The sequence below is a fragment of the Strigops habroptila genome, chromosome 4 (genome assembly GCF_004027225.2).
Source record: "Strigops habroptila isolate Jane chromosome 4, bStrHab1.2.pri, whole genome shotgun sequence".
In the NCBI taxonomy this organism is placed as follows: Eukaryota; Metazoa; Chordata; class Aves; order Psittaciformes; family Psittacidae; genus Strigops; species Strigops habroptila.
Window position 1 is genome coordinate 23,252,099 of NC_046358.1, and position 22,169 is coordinate 23,274,267.

General features: G+C 38.6%; 1 protein-coding gene across 6 annotated transcripts in view; it reads right to left on the minus strand.

Annotated features, from left to right (window-relative positions):
• Positions 1-22,169, minus strand: part of PPP2R5C (protein phosphatase 2 regulatory subunit B'gamma) — an 81,503-nt gene that overhangs the window by 29,074 nt on the left and 30,260 nt on the right. For 5 of the 6 annotated variants that reach the window (XM_030481199.1, XM_030481201.1, XM_030481200.1 and 2 more), the window contains exon 4: positions 836-1,035. In XM_030481199.1, coding sequence (XP_030337059.1) covers positions 836-1,035 — 200 coding nt within the window. Of the gene's footprint in view, positions 1-835; positions 1,036-20,668; positions 21,006-22,169 lie in introns of those variants that run through there. The other variant, XM_030481203.1, reaches the window with a different exon arrangement.

A 22,169-nucleotide genomic window follows, 5' to 3' on the forward strand; every position in this document is an offset into this window, starting at 1 on the left:
CACATTTGACATCTACAGTTATACATAATCCTACTATACTCAGAAGTTCTCATGAAAATAACTTGTGTTTCAGTGAACATTTATGGATGACTTTGAGAATAAGCAGTCTTCAGAATAAGCAATGTCTTTCATACTATAAATCCTTAGAATCTTTGAAGCAGCTTCAAAGTATGCAATTGTTAGGATGGCCTCAAAATTTTACTAAGTTTGTATTCATGTTAAAGATGCACTGTTTTCTCAACCCCCTGAAACATCACCTCAAGCTATAAAGTCTTGGGAAAAACATCATGTCACGCATGGGCAAGAGTTTCTCATGGGCTTAGTAGCCAGGATTTTCGAAAGATGCTTTCTGTTCTCAGTGTACTGCAGACAACAGCTATAGACCTCAACTCAACTGCTAGTCCACACAACTGGTGTCTAGTCACCACAATGAGAGCTTAAAGACTCTCCAGTAGTTTCAAGTCCACCGCACAGAAGGAGCTGGCCATAAGCCCTACAGAAAAACAAACTAGGCCTAACTGGCTAGGATTTGCATAGTGAGAAGAGAGAAACAGCACAGGCCTGAGTCTGGCTCTTATTCTCACCTTTAAACACAGGAGAAAATCAATTGCTGGTACTGAATGAGATTACGTAAGACTGGCAAACTTGCACAGGTGATCTTAATTCTTTTTTTCTTTTTCAGGTTTTCAGTTTTGCAATCTACATGCTTTTTGAACAGCTAGATGTATTTAACTTTCCTTCCTATTTTTATAAACAACTATTAAAATTGATACAGATAAAAAAAGCAACCATGAATTAAAAAGTTCAACATAGTTCTCATTGTTAAGTGACTTACCATATGTACTACTTCAGGGTAAATAGGTTCTGTAATCACATTGCGATTGTGTGTGATATATTCTACCATTTCACTTAAAGCTGCTCGTTTTACTTCCTTCCACTTTAGGTCACTTAGTGGATCAGAAACAAAGTCAAAAAGTACACAACATTGTCGTAACTTCTGGATAAAAAGCTTTTCTTGGTCAGCAGGAGGAACATCTGAAAAGTGAAAATAATTGGTTATAAGTTATATTACAGCAGACTTCACTCTTCTCCCCTTTGCCCAAGACACAGGCATAGCAGTGTTTAAGACTACAAAGCAAACTTTCTGAATCTTTGAACAACTTTCAGGAATATAATGGTCCAGAGTTATGAGCCACGGTAAAATACACCATACATGACAAGATGATTTAACAAAATTGCAAGTGATGCATACTTGCCTTCACCAGGAATTGACGGTGCATCGATAAAATATATACTTGAAAAAAATGCCTCAAGGAATTCCCCAAACAGCTCAGTTTGTGGAAGAATATTATGTCACATTTGCATAAATCCTCTTTTTTTAATATTAGAGATAAACAGGCAGGTCTTCAGCTTCATTAGATTTAAACCAGAACCGCTTTTTAAACCTGAGAGCTGCCAACTCACAAAGCCCATTTTTTATATCGAGTGCCTCCTATAACACAACAGGCTGCAGTAACCACATCCAGGCACAGAACAACTATTCAATATTTTTTTAAAACTTCACTAACACAAGAAGTATTTAGAGAAACTGGAGCAACACACTTAGGATCCTCAACTGCTTGGTCAATTTGTAACACTATTTTGAATGTTTGTTTCACATGTACAAGAGTTAGGCTTACATTAATTATCTAGCTATTTAAGCACTTGCAGGAGTCTGATTAACTGTGGCCAGCACAGCAAAATTAAACAACACTGGCCTTCTAGAAAAGACCATATTTAATAACCAAGATTAATATAAGATATGAAAAAAATACCAGTAAATTTTAAAACAACATAATATCTCATCTGCTATTTACTTATTGTTTAATCATCACTCAGATGCAGCTGGTAAGAAAGTATTTTGACTTCTATGATACCTATTAAAAATATTTCACAGGCTTCAGACACCCTGAGACCAGACTCCCTCATCTCCTATAATGAATAGAGGAGAAAGAGATAATAATAAAAAAAATTGTACTCTCTTGGTAACACTGTAATTCATTGCCTGAATCATTGTTATACAAACACCTGACTTTGAGACAAAGGTTGCCTTGCCTTACACAGTCTTTATGCAGTGCTATTTTTTACTATTTGACAAGGATACCTGGGTTATAAAAAAATTTACCTCTCAATTTTCACTTCATGTGCTTTACACCTTAATGCTCCCTGCTGATCCTCTGTAATTAATTACGTTGCACTTTGAAGTAAAGCAAAATCAGATTGCGCGTTTCAAACTTCGTACACAACTGACAAGCAAGTAACCCAGCACTTTTACTATCAGTATTTTCCAAAATAATGAAGCTTCAAAAGAATTAAATATACTCATATCAACATAAACCCACCAATTATATTTTGAAGCTAAAGTAAGCCTAAATTACCAAGTCCAAGTACAGATGTAGTTTAGGTTACTGTTAAGAAAGAACTGACACTAGACTGCCATTTATAAACATTCCTGCGTTGAAAAACTGATATATCGCCTATAGCTAACATTTCAACAGTTACAGAAGTTATGCCTTTCAAACTCTATAGAGCTTTAGGCTCATTGCCGCAAAATTCTGTATGTGCTTTATTTTTCGCTTAAGTAATCCCATGAACAGTGAAGATGACTAATGCATGTGAAATTACAGATCATTATACAGAGCAAAACCTTTCACGATCAGAACCTTAACTTTCAATACTTGGGAAATACACAATTAACTGGCTAGAGCTAAAGAAAGCTGTAACCTATTTTGACAGCAGCAAAACTCATGTCCAATTAAAATGGCTACATGACTACAGCACCAAGGTAAAGACAAGAAATGTGAACACACCACAGAAAGGCTGAGTAAATTAACACATTTTATGTTTTTGCATAATGACTATTTTATTGTTAGATATGAACTGCTAAGACGTTAATAGCATGTTAAAACCAAAGTAAGACTAGATTGCCTTTGTAAATAGTTCTGCAGTTTACACCCACTTCTTTTAGTTGATGACTTTTCTTTTTCCTTGGAGTATTATAAAATCGTAAAATTTTCTTCAACAAGCAGCAAGAGCTATCACCAAAGTATTTCAAGCAGTACTACTGAATATGAGCACACATAACCTAACACATGCGGGTACAATCTCATAAACTGAATGTCTGACCTATCTACAGTCCAGTTGATTAGTTAAATACAATGAGTTGCTCTCCTTTAAGTGCCTGACAAACTTCTTAAGATAACAAAAACTGGAGTAGCTCCTCCCTCTCGAAGAGAAGCTGCTTTCAAAAGTACTTTGTTATAATAAACCTGGAGGACATACTTGGTTTAAAATGGATGGCTTTTTTTTTTTAGTTATGTACACAGAATTGCTCTGAAGATTAATTCCAGAACAAACGCTTCTGAAGTAATAGCCCTGGAGAGCTTGCAGAATAAAAATTGTAGCATACACGAAATAAACCATAACCAGCTACAGAACTCAGTGTCACCAAGCCACCTGGGACAGTGAAGGCTTCAAGAACCAGGAAGAAGGTGGTAAATGATGGGTGTCCCTAAACACAGCAACAGCTTTCTGGCAAATAAACCAAAATTCTTGTCCAGTGTTGTGAACAAGCTGAAGGTACTTTAAGACACACTTTTGTCTATTTGGATTGAAAACTATAGCAATGAGTGATTTCTCCTGGAAAAAGATTATTTAATCAAGTAATTTGCATACTGAAAGTCAGCCGAATTTATGACCTAGATGTACAAAGTCTCAGATGTACAAAGTGGTTACCTTTTCTCAATTAACTGTAAGATGGAAAGTGGTTCAACCTGAAGGGTAACAACACCATTTCACTTCAGGATACTGTGCTATGAATGTATGCTCCACAAGATCCAAAGCCTAAATAGAGACTATAATCATACAAGTAATGGACATACAATTACAGTGATTTACAGTACACTGACCTGAAAGGAGAGGAAGCATTAAAGCTGTAATTACTACTAATCTCAGAAGACTGAGAACTAAGAGGGTCAAGAAACACCCTTAACAAGGCAAACCGCCTCCCTCACCATTTATTATGAAGTGGCTTAACTATTTTAAGTACCTCAGCCATCCTTATTCTAGCTGAAAGAGATGTTCTTTATGCAGACCGAGAACCTCACATATTTCTAAGGAACTGTGTTCTGTTTGTTTGTTGTTTGTTGTTTGTTTTTTGTTTTTAACCCTTTAGGAGAGTTAATCCACAGCTTTCAAAGTGCCTGGACCTCAAATCTCTTGTATTTGTCTGGAGTACTTACCATCAAATAAAGATCATCCCTTTTAAGGTTTGAAAAGATGATTTCAGTATGACAGAAAACAGAAGGTGGCTAAGAAGCTGACTTGAGTAGATGGTAATTTTTGTGCAGAAAATGTACGCACACCTGCAGAGGAGCTCCAGATGCCACAAGAAGTTGTTTATCCTCAGCCACATGCCAGTGACTATGTGGTTATGATCTTTCAGTAAACTGCATGGTGACTTCTACATCACCTTCCACTTCAACAAAGTGATAACCCACAACTCCCGATTACTGAAGTTAACTGGCTTACTTGAAGAGACTGCCATTAGGTAAAAGTTTCTGTAACTGAGTAACATTGGTGCTCCATTCCTGAATAGCCATGAGAAGGCCATGGTTATTCAGAAGCTACTCCTTACAATAATTCCATTTGGAATTTTTTGGAGCTGTTCACTAAGTAATGTTTTTTGTACAAATGAACAAAAAAAATCAATTCCTCCCAAGCAAAGTCAAAACAAAACAATGAGAAAAACCACATACCTTCACCACCTCCATTTGCTAGCCACTATTTACATCATTTTCACAGAATGTTTCTAAACGGTAGCACAAGTATAATCCTAAGAGACTCCTTATTCGACACTTATCGCTATCAGTAATCATACTTTAAATGAGTACTATTTCTGGTCTTCTGCTGGAATAGGAGCACAGCTTTTCAGAATCTCCAAGAATTTCAGTCTTACATTTGGATTGGTTTCCCAGCAATTCCTGACAGATTTACACAAATATTGGAATGGCATATTTTATGCCTAAATCCACATAATTTACCTACTGTCCTTTTTGCAAGATAGAAAAATACACTAGAAAAAGTACTAAAAGAAGGTAGGTACTATGATAGCAAGGAAAGCCTCTGGGCCTGAGCGATCAGCTATTTGTTTTATTCAGGTTTCTCAGTTTCTTTCCTTCTGATCCCAGGACATTATACTGGCTTACACAACCAACCTACAGAGATGGAAGCTCTGCCCCTTCTATTTTAACCGTATCAGTACACAAGTAGCTATTCAGTAACCGTTCACACTGGTAACCATCCTCCCTCTGTCCTTGCTTCTCAGCCAGGATGTGGTAATCACCCTGTACCCAGGAGCTACCAACAGACTAGAGCACCCCGAGATACCATTTTTTAAGGTACAGAACAGCTAAAGAACTAAACCAGTTATATTCCAACAAATCAACATTTTTCCTGTCTTCATACTAAACAAATTTTGTCTGCTTTTAGAAAATTAGAAATCAAGTAGAAATAAACCAGAAAACACTGAACTTTAGTTTTTAAGTGCCTGAACATATGTTCAATATTGTATGGTACATGAATATTTTCGAATTGCAGGAGTCTAGAGAACTTACTGTTCTCTGGATAGCATTTTTTTATGTTCCGTCAAATCTAAAAATTATTTTTTTAGTTTTGCATTGTAATTGTGTCAACACTGAGCACTGATGATTGAGCCATCCCCTATCTTTTTTGCAGCAGCCCCTTTTTCTATGGCAATGGTGTAACTGAACAGCTGAGTAGAGGATAAAAGGCAAGGCAGGGTAAGTAGGTGACCCAGAGATGTCACACAAAACAGCTGTTTTCTAGTACAAATCGGAACTGAAATAAAGCTAGAAGTTTAAAGGTTTTAGATCATGTCCTGACAGGAAGAACAGCTCATACAACTTCTACCACAAAATACAATTTGTGGTCAGTAAAAACAGGAGTGCTTGTATTAGACTCGAGAGCACAATATATAAACATTTTAAGTAGCACAGAAGAGGAACAAACTTCTGCTCTTTATCTCAATATTGAAAATAAAGAGATGCACATGTAAGCTATGTAAAGTGTCATAAAAGAATGCAGGCTTACTCCAAAAGAACTGAGCTGTAAGTTTAGGGTCTTCTCTAATTATGACGCATTATACCCCTAAACATTCATACAGAATAGTTCTCAACTGCCGCTTTTTTTTTTTTTAAATATACGCTTACTGTATTTCCTGTCAGAAAAAGGACACTGGAGATGGACTTTCAGTCTGATCTACAACAACAAAGCTCATGACTCCCAGACAACTCTTGATCAATAATTAAAAATATTTTGCAGGTACTTAGAGCTTCCCTAAAAATTACAAGAAAATACTCATTCCAACCAGCTATCATCATAGCAAAGTCGTTTTGTTCAAGGACAGTTAGAAGGTGAGCTGAAAATGGTAGGTAGACACACAAGGGAAGATCCCAATCTCAAAAGTATTTGCACAGCCCACAAACTTCCAAAGCATGACCCTCATCCACATCAGCTGCCTTTATGCAGCACCATGATGCTCAGTAGCAGTCCAGGCATTCAGGAGAGGGGGAAAATGACAACCAGCTGTAATTACAGGCTATGTCCACTCCAACTTTCAAGGAACTGAGCTGCTGCCAGAAATACGTTTTGGCTCTTCTTCAGATAACAGAAATTTGTAATTGGAAATGAAAGCTGCTTTTCATTTCCCTGCATTTGGAGAAACTGCACAGTTTCTAACTGCTGCTGTTTCACATTTGGTAACGCACCTGAAAGACTGGCATCCAAAATATGAGAACTACTTCTCTATGTATTGATAGAAAATAAGGTTTAAAAACAATGCTTAAAACCATACCTATGTGGCAAGTTTTCTAGATAAAATTCAAAAGCAAGCTGCATTTTACTTTGTTTCCAAGTAGTTAAAATACTTATTTTTTTTTACGTTTAAGTAATGCAGTGGTTTTATTTAAAGAAGTTTTGGTTTGTTTTGTTTTTCCCTAAGCAAACAAGTCCTGGTTAGTAGAGAACATTCAAGCTTTATTTTTCAACAAAGCACCAGCACTGACATTGCTCCTATGCTGATCTGCAGTCTGGATGAAGTCGTAACTCCACTTAAGATAAAAAACTTACTTCACCTATGACAGCATGTGTATGAAACTAGTATAAATCATAATACAGAAGTGGGCAGAGGTGAGGCAGGAGCAAGACGCTGGAATTCATTAAGTAGAAAGGTAAATAACATTTAACATTTTTAGTTTCTACATAAAGAAATCTCTTTGCTAAATTTAAATTCAAATGAGCAGCTTTTCATTGGATTATGAGACTTTCATTCTCATGCTCATTGTATGGAGCAATACATTCCTCCAATTAATAGAGGAAAAAAGGGCTGTGAGCCATTATCAGACTAATTAAATAGCAACAGGGAATAAAAAAAGCCACCACCAAAAAAGCCCACAGTTTAAGAGAGCCTGAAAGGAATGTGAAGCACATGTTTTGTCAGTCCTGGAGTGAAGCTCAAAACAGGTGCTCCACAACACTAATCCCCTCCTAAAGCTGCAGTCGTTGGGGAATGCAGTGCTGAGGGCTATTGCTAGTGGCAGCTATCTCCTAACTACAAGATTACATTGTGGTTTTGAGAAACTAAGTAATGACATTTAACTGTCAAACATCTACGACGGGAGGTTTTAAGGACTGACTGGTAAGGGGGGGGGGGAAGGGGGAGGGGAAGGGAGGGAAGCCTGCTGTCATTTCATAGTATTTGGCATAATTTTTACAAACTAAACCTGAGGCACTGGAATTACTTCCAATAACATCTTTTCCAGGTGTACACCATAAGCCTAATGTGTTAAAAGTAGATCAGTGAATAATCCCTACACCTAATTGGCTAACTTTTTCAGAAGAGGACCAACACCACCCTGCATCTAAGCTCCTGCTTTACAAAGATTTTCATCAGAAGACAATCCTTTTCTTAGAAGCCATATACAATTTTAAAAAAACCTACCTTAATATATTTGTAATAGTATTTCAGAGATATAAGAATTTTCAGACTATATTTAAATGTTTAAAAATAGGAAGCGAAGAGTTAAAGTGATAACTGCATAAATACTTTGAAGGCAATGTACCACAAAGAGGAAACCAGGAACACTTATAGAAGAAATGGCAAGTGAAACAAACCAAAATGGGCTACAGCTAATGAAATAAAAATTCCACCTGAAAATTAGGGAGAAAAATGACAGGGAGGATAATCAGACAATAGAAGAAAAAACTGTCTTAACAAGGGAAGAGAGAAACCAAACAGATAAAGAACTCTCAGTAGAGCTTTTTGGCATACATACTGTTAATACGACAGCAAAACTAATTTTTAAACACAAAGCACTTACTAGAAACCTAAAAGAAAAATCGTCAATTTCCTAGCTGTTACACTGTACCTGAATCCATTCTCATAGCATAAAAATAAACTTATTATGCGCAACCTTTTATTATATTTGAAAACTTAAAAATTGTTTTCAACAGTTTCTCTGAAAAGATGAAGCACCACTGTGGTGAGACCAGACCTTGGTTACATTACAGAATATAATTCAAGTGCATGGTGTAATTCAGAAGATTTACATTAAGTAAATTGAAGAAACCCATGAACCACTGAATAAACTCTGTCGCTTTGGACACGTGGTTGAGGTATCCGCTAATCAAGCCTAACTATCTGCTATAAGCAGAAGGGTGGTTTCTCAAAACACACCCAAATTCCACATATCAACCCATAATTCTAAGTCAGCTACTGCTGATGAGTCTGAGTAACTTGCCAATCAATGTTACCTGTCATACATCTACAATAAATGTAATTCAAGGAGCAATCAACTGCCAAAATGTAAAATAACTTGTTTGCTTCCCCGGAGCATATCAGCCTGCTTCTTCCTCTCCTCACTCTCCCTACATATTCTAAACCCTGGGGGTTACTCCTTGCTTTCTGTTGGATGCTTCTGAATGACAAGATAGATTAATCTACTGAGGACTTTTAGAATAATTAGTAACAGGTATCACAAGAATTCATTGAAGAATGCTGGGTCACGTGTGGCTTAGAAAGAGATGACACAACAGATTAGAAAGCAGGAAGAAAAGCCCCCCATGGTTTTCTACAGTCAAACATGTTTCATACCCTAATGCAACCTATACCAAATACCCAGCCTCTCACACAAGAACTCTGGTTATAAACACAACTGCATGTGCTTTCCAGCTTATCTGAAGCGAACATATCTTTATATTAACAAAATCTTCCATAACCATTCCTTGATGACAACACTGAATCAGCTTTCTAAACTCATCATGGTTTAACTCCAGCCAGCCACTAAGTACCACACAGCTGCTCGCTCACTCTCTCCCAACCCCGCCAAGGGATGTGGAGGACAATCAGAAAAAGGTAGAAACCACAAGTTAAAAACAGTTCAATAATTGAAAAAGTAAAATATAACAATAATAATAAAAACAGAGAGAAATAAAACTCAAGAAAGACAAGTGATGCATGATACAATTGCTCATCACCCACTGACCAATGCCCAGACTGTCCCTGAGCAGTGATTGATGGCTCCTGGCCAACTCCCCCAGTTTATATACTGACCATGCTGTTCAATGACTGGAAAAAGGATAATACAACCCCCATTTTCAAGAAGGGGAAGCCCGGGGAACTACAGACCAGTCAGTCTCACCTCTGTGCCTGGCAAAATCTTGGAGCAGATTCTCCTGGAAAACATGCTAAGGCACATGAAAAACAATGAGGTGGTTGGTGACAGCCAACATGGTTTCACTAAGGGGAAATCCTGCCTGACCAATTTGGTGGCCTTCTATGATGGGGCTACAAAACTGAGGGACAGCGGCAGAGCAGTTGACATCATCTAGCTGGAATTGTGCAAAGCGTTTGACACTGTCCCGCACGACATCCTTGTCTCTAAATTGAAGAGACATCAATTTGACAGATGGACCACCCAGTGGATAAAGAACTGGCTCGATGGCCGCACGCAAAGAGTTGTGGTCAATGGCTCGATGTCCAGCAGTAACGAGTGGTGTCCCTCAGGGATCGGTGTTAGGACCGTTCTTGTTCAACATCTTTGTCGGCGACACGGACAGCAGCATTGAGCACACCCTCAGCAAGTTTGCCAACGACACCAAGCTGTGTGGTTCAGTTGATACGCTGGAGGGAAGGGATGCCATCCAGAGGGACCTTGACACACTTGTAAGGTGGGCTGATGCCAACCTCATGAAGTTTAACCAAGACAAGTGCAAGGTCCTACACCTGGGTGGGGGCAATGCCAGGCACAGCTACAGGTTGGGCAGAGAAGAGATTCAGAGCAGCCCTGCACAGAAGACCTTGGGGGTGTTGGTTGATGAGAAGCTTAACATGAGCTGGCTTCAGTGTGTGCTTGCAGCCCAGAAAGCCAACTGTATCCTGGGCTGCATCAAAAGAAGTGTGACCAGCAGGTTGAAGGAGGTGATCCTGCCCCTCTACTCTGCTCTCGTGAGACCTCACTTGAAGTACTGTGTACAGTTCTGGCGTCCTCAACATAAGAAGGACATGGAGCTGTTGGAAAAAGTCCAGAGGAGGGCCACGAGGATGATAAGAGGGCTGGAGCACCTCCTGTACAAAGACAGGCTGAGGAAGTTGGGGTTGTCCAGCCTGGAGAAGAGAAGGCTGCGTGAAGACCTCATAGCAGCCGTCCAGTATCTGAAAAGGGCCTATAAGGATGCTGGGGAGGGACTCTTCCTTAGGGACTGTAGTGACAGGACAAGGGGTAATGGGTTCAAACTTAAACAGTGGAAGTTTAGATTAGATATAACGAAGAAGTTCTTTACTGTGAGGATGGTGAGGCACTGGAATGGGTTGCCCAAGGGAGTTGTGAATGGTCCATCCCTGGCGGTGTTCAAAGCCAGGCTGGACAGAGCCTTGGGCAACATGGTTTAGTGCGAGGTGTCCCTGCCCATGGCAGGGGGTTTGGAACTAGATGATCTTAAAGTCCTTTCCAACCCTAACTACTCTATGATTCTATGATATGGAATATTATTTTGGCTAGTTTGGGTCAGGTGTCCTCTCTCTGCTCCCTCTCAGCTTCCTGTGCCCCTCTTCACTGGCAGAGTGTGAGAGACTGCAAAGTCCTTGATCAGGGTAAGTGCTACTGAGCAACAACTAAAACATCAGTGTGGTATCAGCATTGTTCTCATCCTAAATCCAAAACACAGCACTGTACCAGCTAGTACGTAGAAAATTAACGCTATCCCAGCCAAAACCAGGACAATTTTCCACTCTTTTCAAAATAGAAATAGGATGAGGAATAGGGTAAATCTTTTGAAAAGTCTATTCAGAGGAAAAGCTTTAACAGTGTGGGTAACTCTGACGTGAGATGCAAACTAAGGTCCCAAGTACTGATCAACAATTAGAATCACCCCAAGTCACCATACAGCATTAAAACTTCCAACAGTCATTACAAGATATGCAAAAATATCAGCAATACCACCAGGACTTTGTGTTTTTCTTGAGAGAAATCTCTTAATACATTCCCCTCAATAGATAGGAAGTCCCATCCCCACCGTGTGGGTTTTAAATTTAAACTGGGGCCTCCAACATATCTGTAAATGTACTGGGTACAAACAAGTTCCTGGGTTTATTAGCTATGAATCCAAAAGTGATCCACTACTGCATGGCCAGGAAGCTCTGGACATATTTAGACATCTCATTCGAAGCACATTTCCCAAAGAATTATTTTATTTACAAATTTCTTTTTAAACAGAAGATTCAGATGTGCAATCAAAGCAATTTATTGTAATTTCTTCCACTTAAAAATAAGCTTTAGGATTCTTTATCCCTTAAGCTACATTAATGAGTACTGAGCTTTCAATACGAGGGAGTAAGAAAGTTATGTGGTGAAGTGTATGCTCAAAATTTCGCTTTGGAGAAGACGTGTTTATTCTGATTCAAAGGTCAGTAAGATCTTAATTTCCTCCTAGGACAAGAACCACACAAGTTTTTGGTGGTTTTTTTTTTTTTTTTTTTTTTTTTTTTTTTTTTTTGTAGCATTCAAATAACTTTTAGCAGTCTTCAAAAACCCCTATGCATCAATTTTTGGATTTTAAGATACTTTACATAGAAGTTTAGACACACCAGGAGCAAAAAAAGATACAAATATACTAGGTTAGAAGAAAGATTCTAGTGTTAAGACCAGTTACAGTTTGTTTGGAAAATATTTTTGAAGAAAACTTATTACACACAAAGGACAGACAACACACTTTTTCCTTAAAATATTCAAAGGATTTCAGACTTTGATCAATTTTGTTCCAGTTTTCTTTCCAACATGGCTTGAATGAACACAGGACACCTTTGAAATACCACTGACATTGTTACGCTTTCACTTTAAATACAAAAGCAACACAAGAATTCAGTTTTAGAGGCTGTGAAGCCACACAGCTAGTAGCTTTAATCCAAAAATACAAATTAAAAGCCTTCCATAAAACTCTTCAAAATAAAAAGTGTTTCAAATTAGTAGACTGCAACAACTAGAAAAATCCCAAATGCTTTATTTTTACTTCATTTTTACATTTCCTGTATTACTTTTTCTTGCATAACTTATAAAGAAATATTTACTTAATAAAATTTAGATCATGATCAGTAACAAGAGCAATTATTAAAACTGTCACTTCCAAACACTTGTAACAATCCAGAGTCAGATGCCACCCTTAATTTTAACTGCATTTGAAAAAGAAAACATAATGAGCAAGTTATAGCAGAAATGGTACTGAATTATTTGTATGTGCATTAAGCGGAATTGATTATAAGAGTTGCAGACATGGCTTTAAAATACCACATACTCAAGAGTGTCATTTAACTCTGTTTTGCCTCAGAAGCCACGCACCATCTATGTTAGGCTGGCAAGACTGTACTTTCAGTCATACACGGTGTTTACCTCCAGCATAAAGGTTAGAACCTTTACAAAAGCCACCTCCACCAGAGGGGCATCTCGTTTACATATGATGTAAATATTCCTGCAGCTATTAAGTACTGCTGGTGCTCAATCTGGTTTACAATGCAGTTTCAGTAGCTAACAGTATTTGGTAGCATATAGAATTAACTGACTACAGAATTAATTGCTAATTTTGCTTTGAACAGAAACAGAAATAAAACTTTCCTCAGAAACACGACACTGAATTTTCATCTCAAAAGGTATTTCATAGCAGAAGATTTTTGATGCATGAATAAAAATTGGGGAAAGTATGCATTTATGCTGATATATAATATCGCTTCCTTGAAAGGGCGTGCAAATTAAACTATTAGTCAGTAAATGTAACTTAAAATTCCTGCGGACTACTTTCCTATAATTTCACTGAATTTTCAGCTCAACAGAAATTACCCTCCAGAGATGTTTTACAGTCGTACCCTCAGAGATTTTAAGTGCAGTATGAACACTTAGCACTGTTTCCAGCAGCAGAACTTACACATTTTATATGGGCAAAGGATCTATACAATCGCAAAAGCAACCCAACAAAGTGAAGCAAGAGGAATGACAGAGCACAGAGTAAAAGCAGTAGCAAGGTAAAATATATCCTTTGATACAAAATGACACACAGTAAGTGACAAGTTAATAAGCATGTCACCATAGTAAATGCAACGGGAGCGATAACTAAGCAACCTCCTTTAGGTGCGCTCTTGTAAAAACACTCCCCATAAGTTGCTTCAGTTTTTACATACCAGTGAAAAACCACCAGTCTAAGTCTGGCTATGTACTGTGGCTATGTTTGGATGTCCTTCAAAAAAATCTAGCAAAATTAGACAAGAGGAAATATAATAATACAGTCATTTGTACTAGTATCAATCCTTTGACAATTCAGATGATTATCTAATACTAATTGATGAGTAAACATTTCACATTCCTATAGACACAAGATGCCTAGGTTCACTAGGAACAGAACTGCTGCTGCTTCTTGAGGAAGATGGTCTTGTTTCTTTTTTTTGAGGCAACACTTTTAGAAAGGAACAATGGATGGGTTTCAAAGCTAATGATTTAGTGTACAACTGGTTAAGCAATGTAAAAGAGCAGCAGCTGACTATATTCTCATAGAATATATGAGAATATAGGAATATAGGAAACTTCTATGAGAGAACACAGGAAACTCCTGGCAAGATGGATAGCTCTGAGCTCCAGGAGTCAGGCTGAATACCAATGGAGTCAGGGTGGCTTGGTAGGAAAGCACAGGTATCAACCCAAACATGCAGCTGGTTCTCACCCCGTTGGATTATCTAATTCTAATTGGCTTGTATTGGAGGAAAGGCAAGAACAAGCATTTTTAACTCCTTTAAATCTCAGCTGAGGTTTATCCATTTGATCCAATCCCAACAACAATAGTGGCCCACAAGCAGAACAAAAGATGAGTGCTGGCCCTGGGAAATCCCATTTATTGGATTAGCAGAGGTGAAAAAAGTTTTGAAGTTTTTGTGGGTTTTTTTTCTTTCCACGGGAATATTTCCACAAAAGTAAAACCCAACCTCCAATTTCACAAGCAGCTGTAATTTTAAAATTTAAATTCACTGAAAGAGAATTAGCACAATTCATCACTGTCATGGAAGCATCTCTGAAGAAAATTATTAGGATGTCTAACTCTATGTACCTTTCTTCCCACTTCTTACAATAGAGAGTCACTTTACTTTCAATGTTTACTAAATTTACAGAAGGAATAAACCAGATCAATTTTTCACTGTAGTATACACCTACAGCAAAAAAAACCCAGCATGAAAGGTGACTTTGAAATTTCTTTTGGTATGCTTTCATAATCTGCTCAGGCCAGTTTCAACCTATAATAAAATATTAATGCCCAAAAAGAGGCAAACTGAGCACATGCAAAGGAAATCATGCTTGAAATTTATCAAGTTCTTGGAAAGTATTAGAAAGTTGGTAATGACAATTATCTCTGGATTTTTAGACCTTTAACATAATGTTTTTATCATGCAGGAAGATTACCAGAAATATGTTGTAAGGATCTGTGTTAGAAATTACACTGTTCAACATTTTCATAAACACCACAGAAGACAAACAGCGAGGTCACACATTTTAATGCTGTATTCATTGTCAGTTTAAAGCTTGTTAAAAAGAGCTACAGAAAAACTTCACAATACTGAGCAAATTAATTCAGTCCATTAGATCTTTTTGAAAGCTAAAGAAATGTGGGTGAAACAGCTGTGTCCATTTATGAGTTCTAGCTTATTCAGAAGATACTTTTAGTTATGGGTGTTCTGTAAAAAACACGTACCTGCCACATGTTTTTTTACTACTGCTGTGCTCCTAACAGAATATTAAGAAATTAACAAAACACCCTTTTAGGATGCCAATATTTTTAAAGCTGCATGTGGTTCCCAACACCCAACTTTAACAGTTTGCAAAGACTTGATAAGAATCATTTAAAACACCGTAATACCAAAAATAGAGAGTTAACACTGAGGTAAAAGTGCTACTAATAAGCATGCTGGCACTAAACATACTAAAAACTCTGCCTTAGTAACTGAAAGGAAAAGAAGAAAAAAAAGCAGTTTACAGTAACAATAACGCTCTTTGCACATTAAAATTCACACTGTAGTATTTTTAAGTGGTAGTAAGACCAGTCATTTTTTTGGCCAACATCAACAAGGAATGACAGAATCACAGGACCACTTTCACCAGAAGGAACTGCCTCATTTCTGCTAGTCTAATCCCCCACTCAAAGCAGGGTGCGCTAGTTAAACCCAGCTGCTCATGGCACTGTCCAGTCAAGATTTAAGTATCTCCAAGCACAGTCCCTTTGGAATCCAGCATTTAACCACTTCTATGGTGAATTTTTTTTTGCCTTGTATACAGGTGCTATTTCTTGTGTCACAACTTCTATCAGTTACTTCTCATTCAACCACTGTAGACCTCTGAGAAGAGTCCTCTATACCCTCAACCCTCTATACCCTCTATACCCTCAAACCCATCAGTTGGAGATGGGATTTCCTTTTAGCCTTCCCTTCCCCAAACCAGTTCTTTCAGCCTCCTTTTGTACATCATGAGATTAATGGCTACTGTTCTCTATGCTGAATTTGGTCTGTGTTACTTCTGAAGTGTGAGCTGTGAGCTTTGGCCTCTGTCTCCCACTTAATTACAAAATAGCTTTTTTATGTTTTTAGTGTTTAGCTCAGAAACAATTCCTGCTAAGCAAGAATCTTCATGATTTTTTGCAAGTATGGTTAGACAAAATATCTTCAGGTGAATTATTTTTCAAGAAACCCGTCAGTTTATTTCTAAAATCAAAGTGCCAAGCTTTTCTCCTTTAACAAATAAATTGCATACTTCAGGGTTAAATGCAATATGCAGCTCATTTAAAAGTCATTTCCTATGTTTACGCATTGTCAAAAGGGACCTGACCTTTCATAGCCAACTATGAAAATCTAAAGTAAGTGGAAATGCACCTTGCAATAGCTAGATAGCAGTTGGCTGCTTTAAGAACCTGACAGCAGTTCATGGTGATCAGGTAACCTTTCAGCTCCAGACGAAAGGTGGCCCAATCTCAGAGTAAAAACCTCGGACAGGTGCTTGATTCTCTGTTAGTACCTAACCCAACAGAACAAAGATCTTCCACTAGGCTTTGGCAAGCATGAAATTTCTATATAAATACTCTGAAATTTCCAGCAAAAAAACATTACTACTGACATTTTTAGCCCTGTAGAAAAGCTCTATGTGCAGATAGAATATGAACTGCCTTCCATGATCTGTTACTCAAGATTAATACATACAAAGGGCACATAGTAAAAATGGACAAAGTTAATATCATTTTTCTTTGAAAAAGAAAATACAAGTGACCTTCAAAAAGTCTAAAGTAACTTAGATAATGACAGAAAGTTGAATCTGTCAGTTGCCGGTCTGGAAGGCAGAGAAGGATGGACAATAAAGTATTTGAAACAAGTTACGGCCTACAGAAAACATCACTTCGAGTTAACACAGTACCAGGGTGTTCTCATCCTCCTTCCCACACAACTTTCAGCATGCCTTGCAAAACATCTTGAAAATAAGTTTTGACGAGCATGAACAGACATTACTGGTCCCAGCCAGTCAGCAACTAAGCCACTAAGGTAACTTCTATATTCTGGTAATTCTTCCATTGCAGATCAGAGCAGAGTTTTACCTGTATTTTGTTCAAATACCTGTGTCTTGATTTCATAAAAACACTGGCATTTGGGCTACCTCTACATACTGATAAAAGAGTACTAAGATTTTTTAACAGCATTGAACTGTATTCCAAATAAAAATGTTTGCCCCCCCCATGAATAAACATTTATTATCTGCCTACAGAACGAATTACAATTATTTTCTACCTGTAACTGCACTCTGTACTACCACTACAGTTTTCAGCAAAACAACTCACAACAGTAAATATGAACTGGTAACTCTCAAGTCTAGTGACAAATGTTTACTGGTTTTCCTAATCCATGCTGCTTTTACAGCTGTCTTCTTTGCTTGAAGTGCTGAGATTTAAATCAAAAGGTCCCGATTCCTTCCCCCAGGCCTCATTTCATTTATGTAGATCCTCCTGTCAGGGCCCTGAGTGCACTTCCATTACCCTGGGGGTTTAGCTGCCAGAAGGGCTCCATAAGACACATCTTGAAAACACCACCCAGCTCTGCTTTCCTCCTTATAAAAATATTAAATTCATACTATCTAATAAACATCTTCTCTGTGCTGTCCTATTATCTTCATAGCTACCAACCTGTCGATGCACAAAGATCCTTAAGGAGCTCTCTCTGAAGACACCCCATGACCAATTGCTTTGGCTGCACCATTTGTTTCACAGCCAGCTACAAGCTCAAGTCTCTCTCCAGGATCACAAACCACAGTAGTTATTCCACGGCCATAATAGCTGTTCAAACTGAAACTGTAATTCTCCTGGAAGCTTTAGATCATTTCAATACTAGGTAAGTTTTCAGTTCACCATGATAACCAGTGACAAGCAGCTCAGCTGACCATTATACACTATCTCTGTACTCCAGAAAGATCAATGCAGCAGTAGCATAACTTGAATCTTCTGGAAAGCCTGTTGCAGATGGAATGACCAAGGACTCATTACCCCAGCAGGCCAAACACTCTCACTGAGCCAGTGCTTTCAGCACAAGCAACCACCACACACCCCATGCCACTTGCGGTCAGCATGGATTAGGCTCTTTTGGTACTTGGTATTTTCCAACAACAAGCCCAAAGTCATCTTTTGCAGACTGGATTTCTACACATTGGTCTTGAACAACTGCCAACGGTCTATGGTTGTGACAAAGGGCATAGTACCTGAATGAAGAAAGGAGAGCAGGTATACTGACAGTGATCAGGGTCAGTCAACAGTCCTGTGGTTGCTGAACAAGTCTATAGTGAATAGAAACACCAAGCCAGGTAGTCAACACATTAGGATCCAGATCAGTGAGGTATGTGGCTGGACAACCACATAGCTGCAATGACTAAGGCCAAGGGCCTGACCCTAAGGACAGCTCCTGATGGAAAGGGGAACCCCAACAAGATTTCTCACAGGTCTTTCCACAGCACTCTGACTCAAGATTACATGGCTGCACCATACCCATGATGACCCTGAGCACTGGCAGCCAAATGAACTGCTGGAGGATGGGGTATCTGGGGATACCTCCTATGCTGCAAATACCTACTGCTCCTCCTTTTTGGTGATGGTGCACTCTCATCACCCATTAAAAAAACCAACACACCAAAAAAACCCAAAAAACCACAAAACAACAAACAACAAAATGACAAACAAAAACATAGCAACAAATCAAACCACAAAACCCCTTAACCTCTACTTTACTGCTGTGTACCAAAAGTGCAGGTACAGTGCACCAAAAAATTAGGTTCTTAAAAAATAAAAAAAAAAAAAAAAACACAAAAAAAATCCATTGTTTCCACAATTACGTATCTGACTGGAGCAAAAATAGGGAGGATAAATTCACTGACAAGAACCTCTGGAACAAAAATAGGGAGGATAAATTCACTGACAAGAACCTCTGGAACAAAAATAGGGAGGATAAATTCACTGACAAGAACCTTAGTATCATATTGAGACAAAGGATTACTAAGGTTCTTCATGATAACATTTCATCATTCTGATTCCAATGTTGTTTTGCTTTCCTAAGTTGCACCTTTAAAAGACGGTGCTTCTCTTCTCCCCTTCCAAAAGGCATCTATCAGAGAATTAAGGTGATTTGTGCAGAATGAAAAGCAAAGGCTTGTCTACAGGTCAGGCAGTTACATTTCTATTCCCTTGACAACAAGCGCAGTCCTTAACTCAAAGGAATTTTATCGCATGCCCCACCCCCCAGACCAAAATGAGAGTCTTCTCAAATACATCCAGTCCCACTTCAGACAGAGGATATGGCTCTTTTTTTAAAAGGTAAACAGAAATCGTGATTTCTTAATACATGAAGATCAGTGCTACTGCTTAAAGGAGCAGGCTTCTGAACAGTTGCATTTGTTGGGTTGTTTGGGGGGGTTTCAACTTTCAACTTTCAAAGCAAAATTTTTCAGTGTACAAAATATTAATGCAAAAATATTCTTTTCAGTACTAACATCAAGCCAACGTCAGTGAAAGCTGAGAAGCAAAGGTAATTAAGAATCGTATTAGCTGTGTTTCTTGCATATAAATGTCATTGTTCAAGGAATGCTGATCCCAGCTAACATATGTTCAGCTTTCACAAAAAGTTCTAAACCAAAACAACCTTAAGGAAGGGGAAAAAAAAAACCAAAACACCAAAAACCCAAAAAAAACCAGCTTTGCTTGGTTAACAGCCAGCTAAAGAAATAAAAAAATCCCAAACCGTAGCAATGCAAAATTTTACTAACTGCAAAAATACAGAACGAGAGATGCACACGCAGTGTTATGCAGAAGTGTCATACCAACATGTATTTTCCCAATGAATTATATAAAATGTAGATTTGCAATGCACTAATTCTATAAACCCAAAAGAATGTATTCTGTGAAGAAATTTCACATTCAGAACTGCACACAGCGACAGGCACATAAGAGCTTGCTTGTTAAAGCTGAATTGCATCTCTTCTATGAAATGCTTTCTGAATACATAAAGGATATTTTCATAATAAATGTCACGCACCCCCCACTCCTTCCCAACAACACTTCCAATTCTTTTACAAGCTGCAGTGGGTTTTAAAGGAGCTCTATCGGAAGGATTTCCACAAAAAAAGCTTTGAGGCACACCAACCGTCTGCCCTTATTCTATAGAAACGGTAAAGCGATAACTTGGCTCTTCCCTCCCCCACTCAGTACCTTTCTGGGGTAATGACTTCACATCCTTTGACATCAGCACAGCTTGAAAGGGGGATGGGAGAGTTACGGCAGAAAGCAGTAAAACCTGCTTTTAGCTATGCATGCAATGCTTCTGCGAATTCCTAAATCTTCCCTAAACACATCTCGCAGAGGACGAGTTTTGATCTGCGCCGGTTTCATCGCCAAACAGAAAGGGTCGGGGCTAGAGGCCTCCTGCTCCCCTTGCCCGAGCATCACAATAGCCATTTATTAGCCCGTCGGAGGGTCGCGATTCCCTCTAGCACGCACAATAACTCACCTCTAATATGCAAAAGGGCCACGGGCTGGAACGGCCCATTGGAATTGGCTGCGTCAACCACCATCCTGCTGCTAGCTCTGTTACATGTCAACATCTAGGCTCCAGCAGGCAAGGCGCTGTATTCCTTAAGGCAAGAAACCAGCCTCCATTTTAGTTTAAAAAAAAAAAGACAGAAACCGAAGCGCTCTGCAGCTGGAGGGAACTGGCTAGTGAGTGATGTCAGCGGGCGGGAGGAGCCCCATTGGCCAACGGCAGCAACTTCAAATGACACCGAGGAGGCCGCAAATGAGCGGAGCCTGGCGCGGGGCTGGCACTGCACCCTGCGCGTCCCGCGGCCGGCTCCGCGCCTCCCGGCAAACCGCGGCCGGCTCCGCGCCTCCCGGCAAACCGCGGCCAGAGGAGGTGACGAGTCTCCGCGTTCGCTTATTTTAAACCAGGATGATGTTATTGCTGCTCTGTTATCCCCACCCACAGATAATACTCTGTACGCACCTGCTAGAAAGAGGGCAACAATTGTATTTTTCTTCCCTGAAAGAGCCAAAAGCTTAATCTTTCCTTCAGCAAGGCTGCCAAGAAGGCAAACAGGAGTTCAACATAACCGTAGAAAAACACAGTATTAAAGGCAACATCTACAACTTGAGCTTTCAAGAGCCTTATTAAAAGGTAATTCACAGTAAGATACAGGTATAATAATAAAAAAAACCAACCTCAAGCATCCCCATGAGGTGTTTTAGATTGGTTGCTATCATGCATGTTATGAATTAAAAAAAATCTACACACATGACATTCAGGAGATGAGAAGCCCATGTTTCATGCTCGTCTGAATATTTCAGTCTAGAAATGGACCTATCTTAATGTTGTTAGGCTAGGATATTGCAAAACCTTTGTTTTCCTTTCTAGAATGTTCAGTAATTATAACCAACTTTCTTACTATTACTAAAAACTAAGGTCTTGCAGCACTAAGAACCAGTATACAGGCATATGGAAACAGTTTTGCTGTATAATCCCAGAAATACAAAAAAAGCACAGCATGACAACTTCTAAACTTTAGTTAAATTACTTAAGGTATTTGGAGCAGCCTTTTCTTCATCGTATGAGACTTGCACGTTTATTTTTATAATGACCTATCTGAAGAACCATTTTGCCCCCTAGGTACTGCACCTCTGGGAGGGATGTTCACTATCATACTTGTACTGTCTCCAAATCTATGCTTCTCTCCAAATCCTGTTTGCACCAGTATGTCACCTTTAAATATTTAGATTACTTCATCTATGGCACTGTCCTAACTTCTATCTGCTAAAAAAAGGGAGTAGATAAAAAAAAAAAAAAAAAAAAAAAAAAAAAAAAAAAAAAAAAAGAAAAGAGAGAGAGAGACTTTTCAATTAGGTAATTTGCTGATGAAAATTTGGAACAAAAACGCATTATCAGGCATATGCATACTTGGTTAGAAAAATTTTATCTCACTACAATAATACACTGACAAAGGTGAATTAGAGCTGTA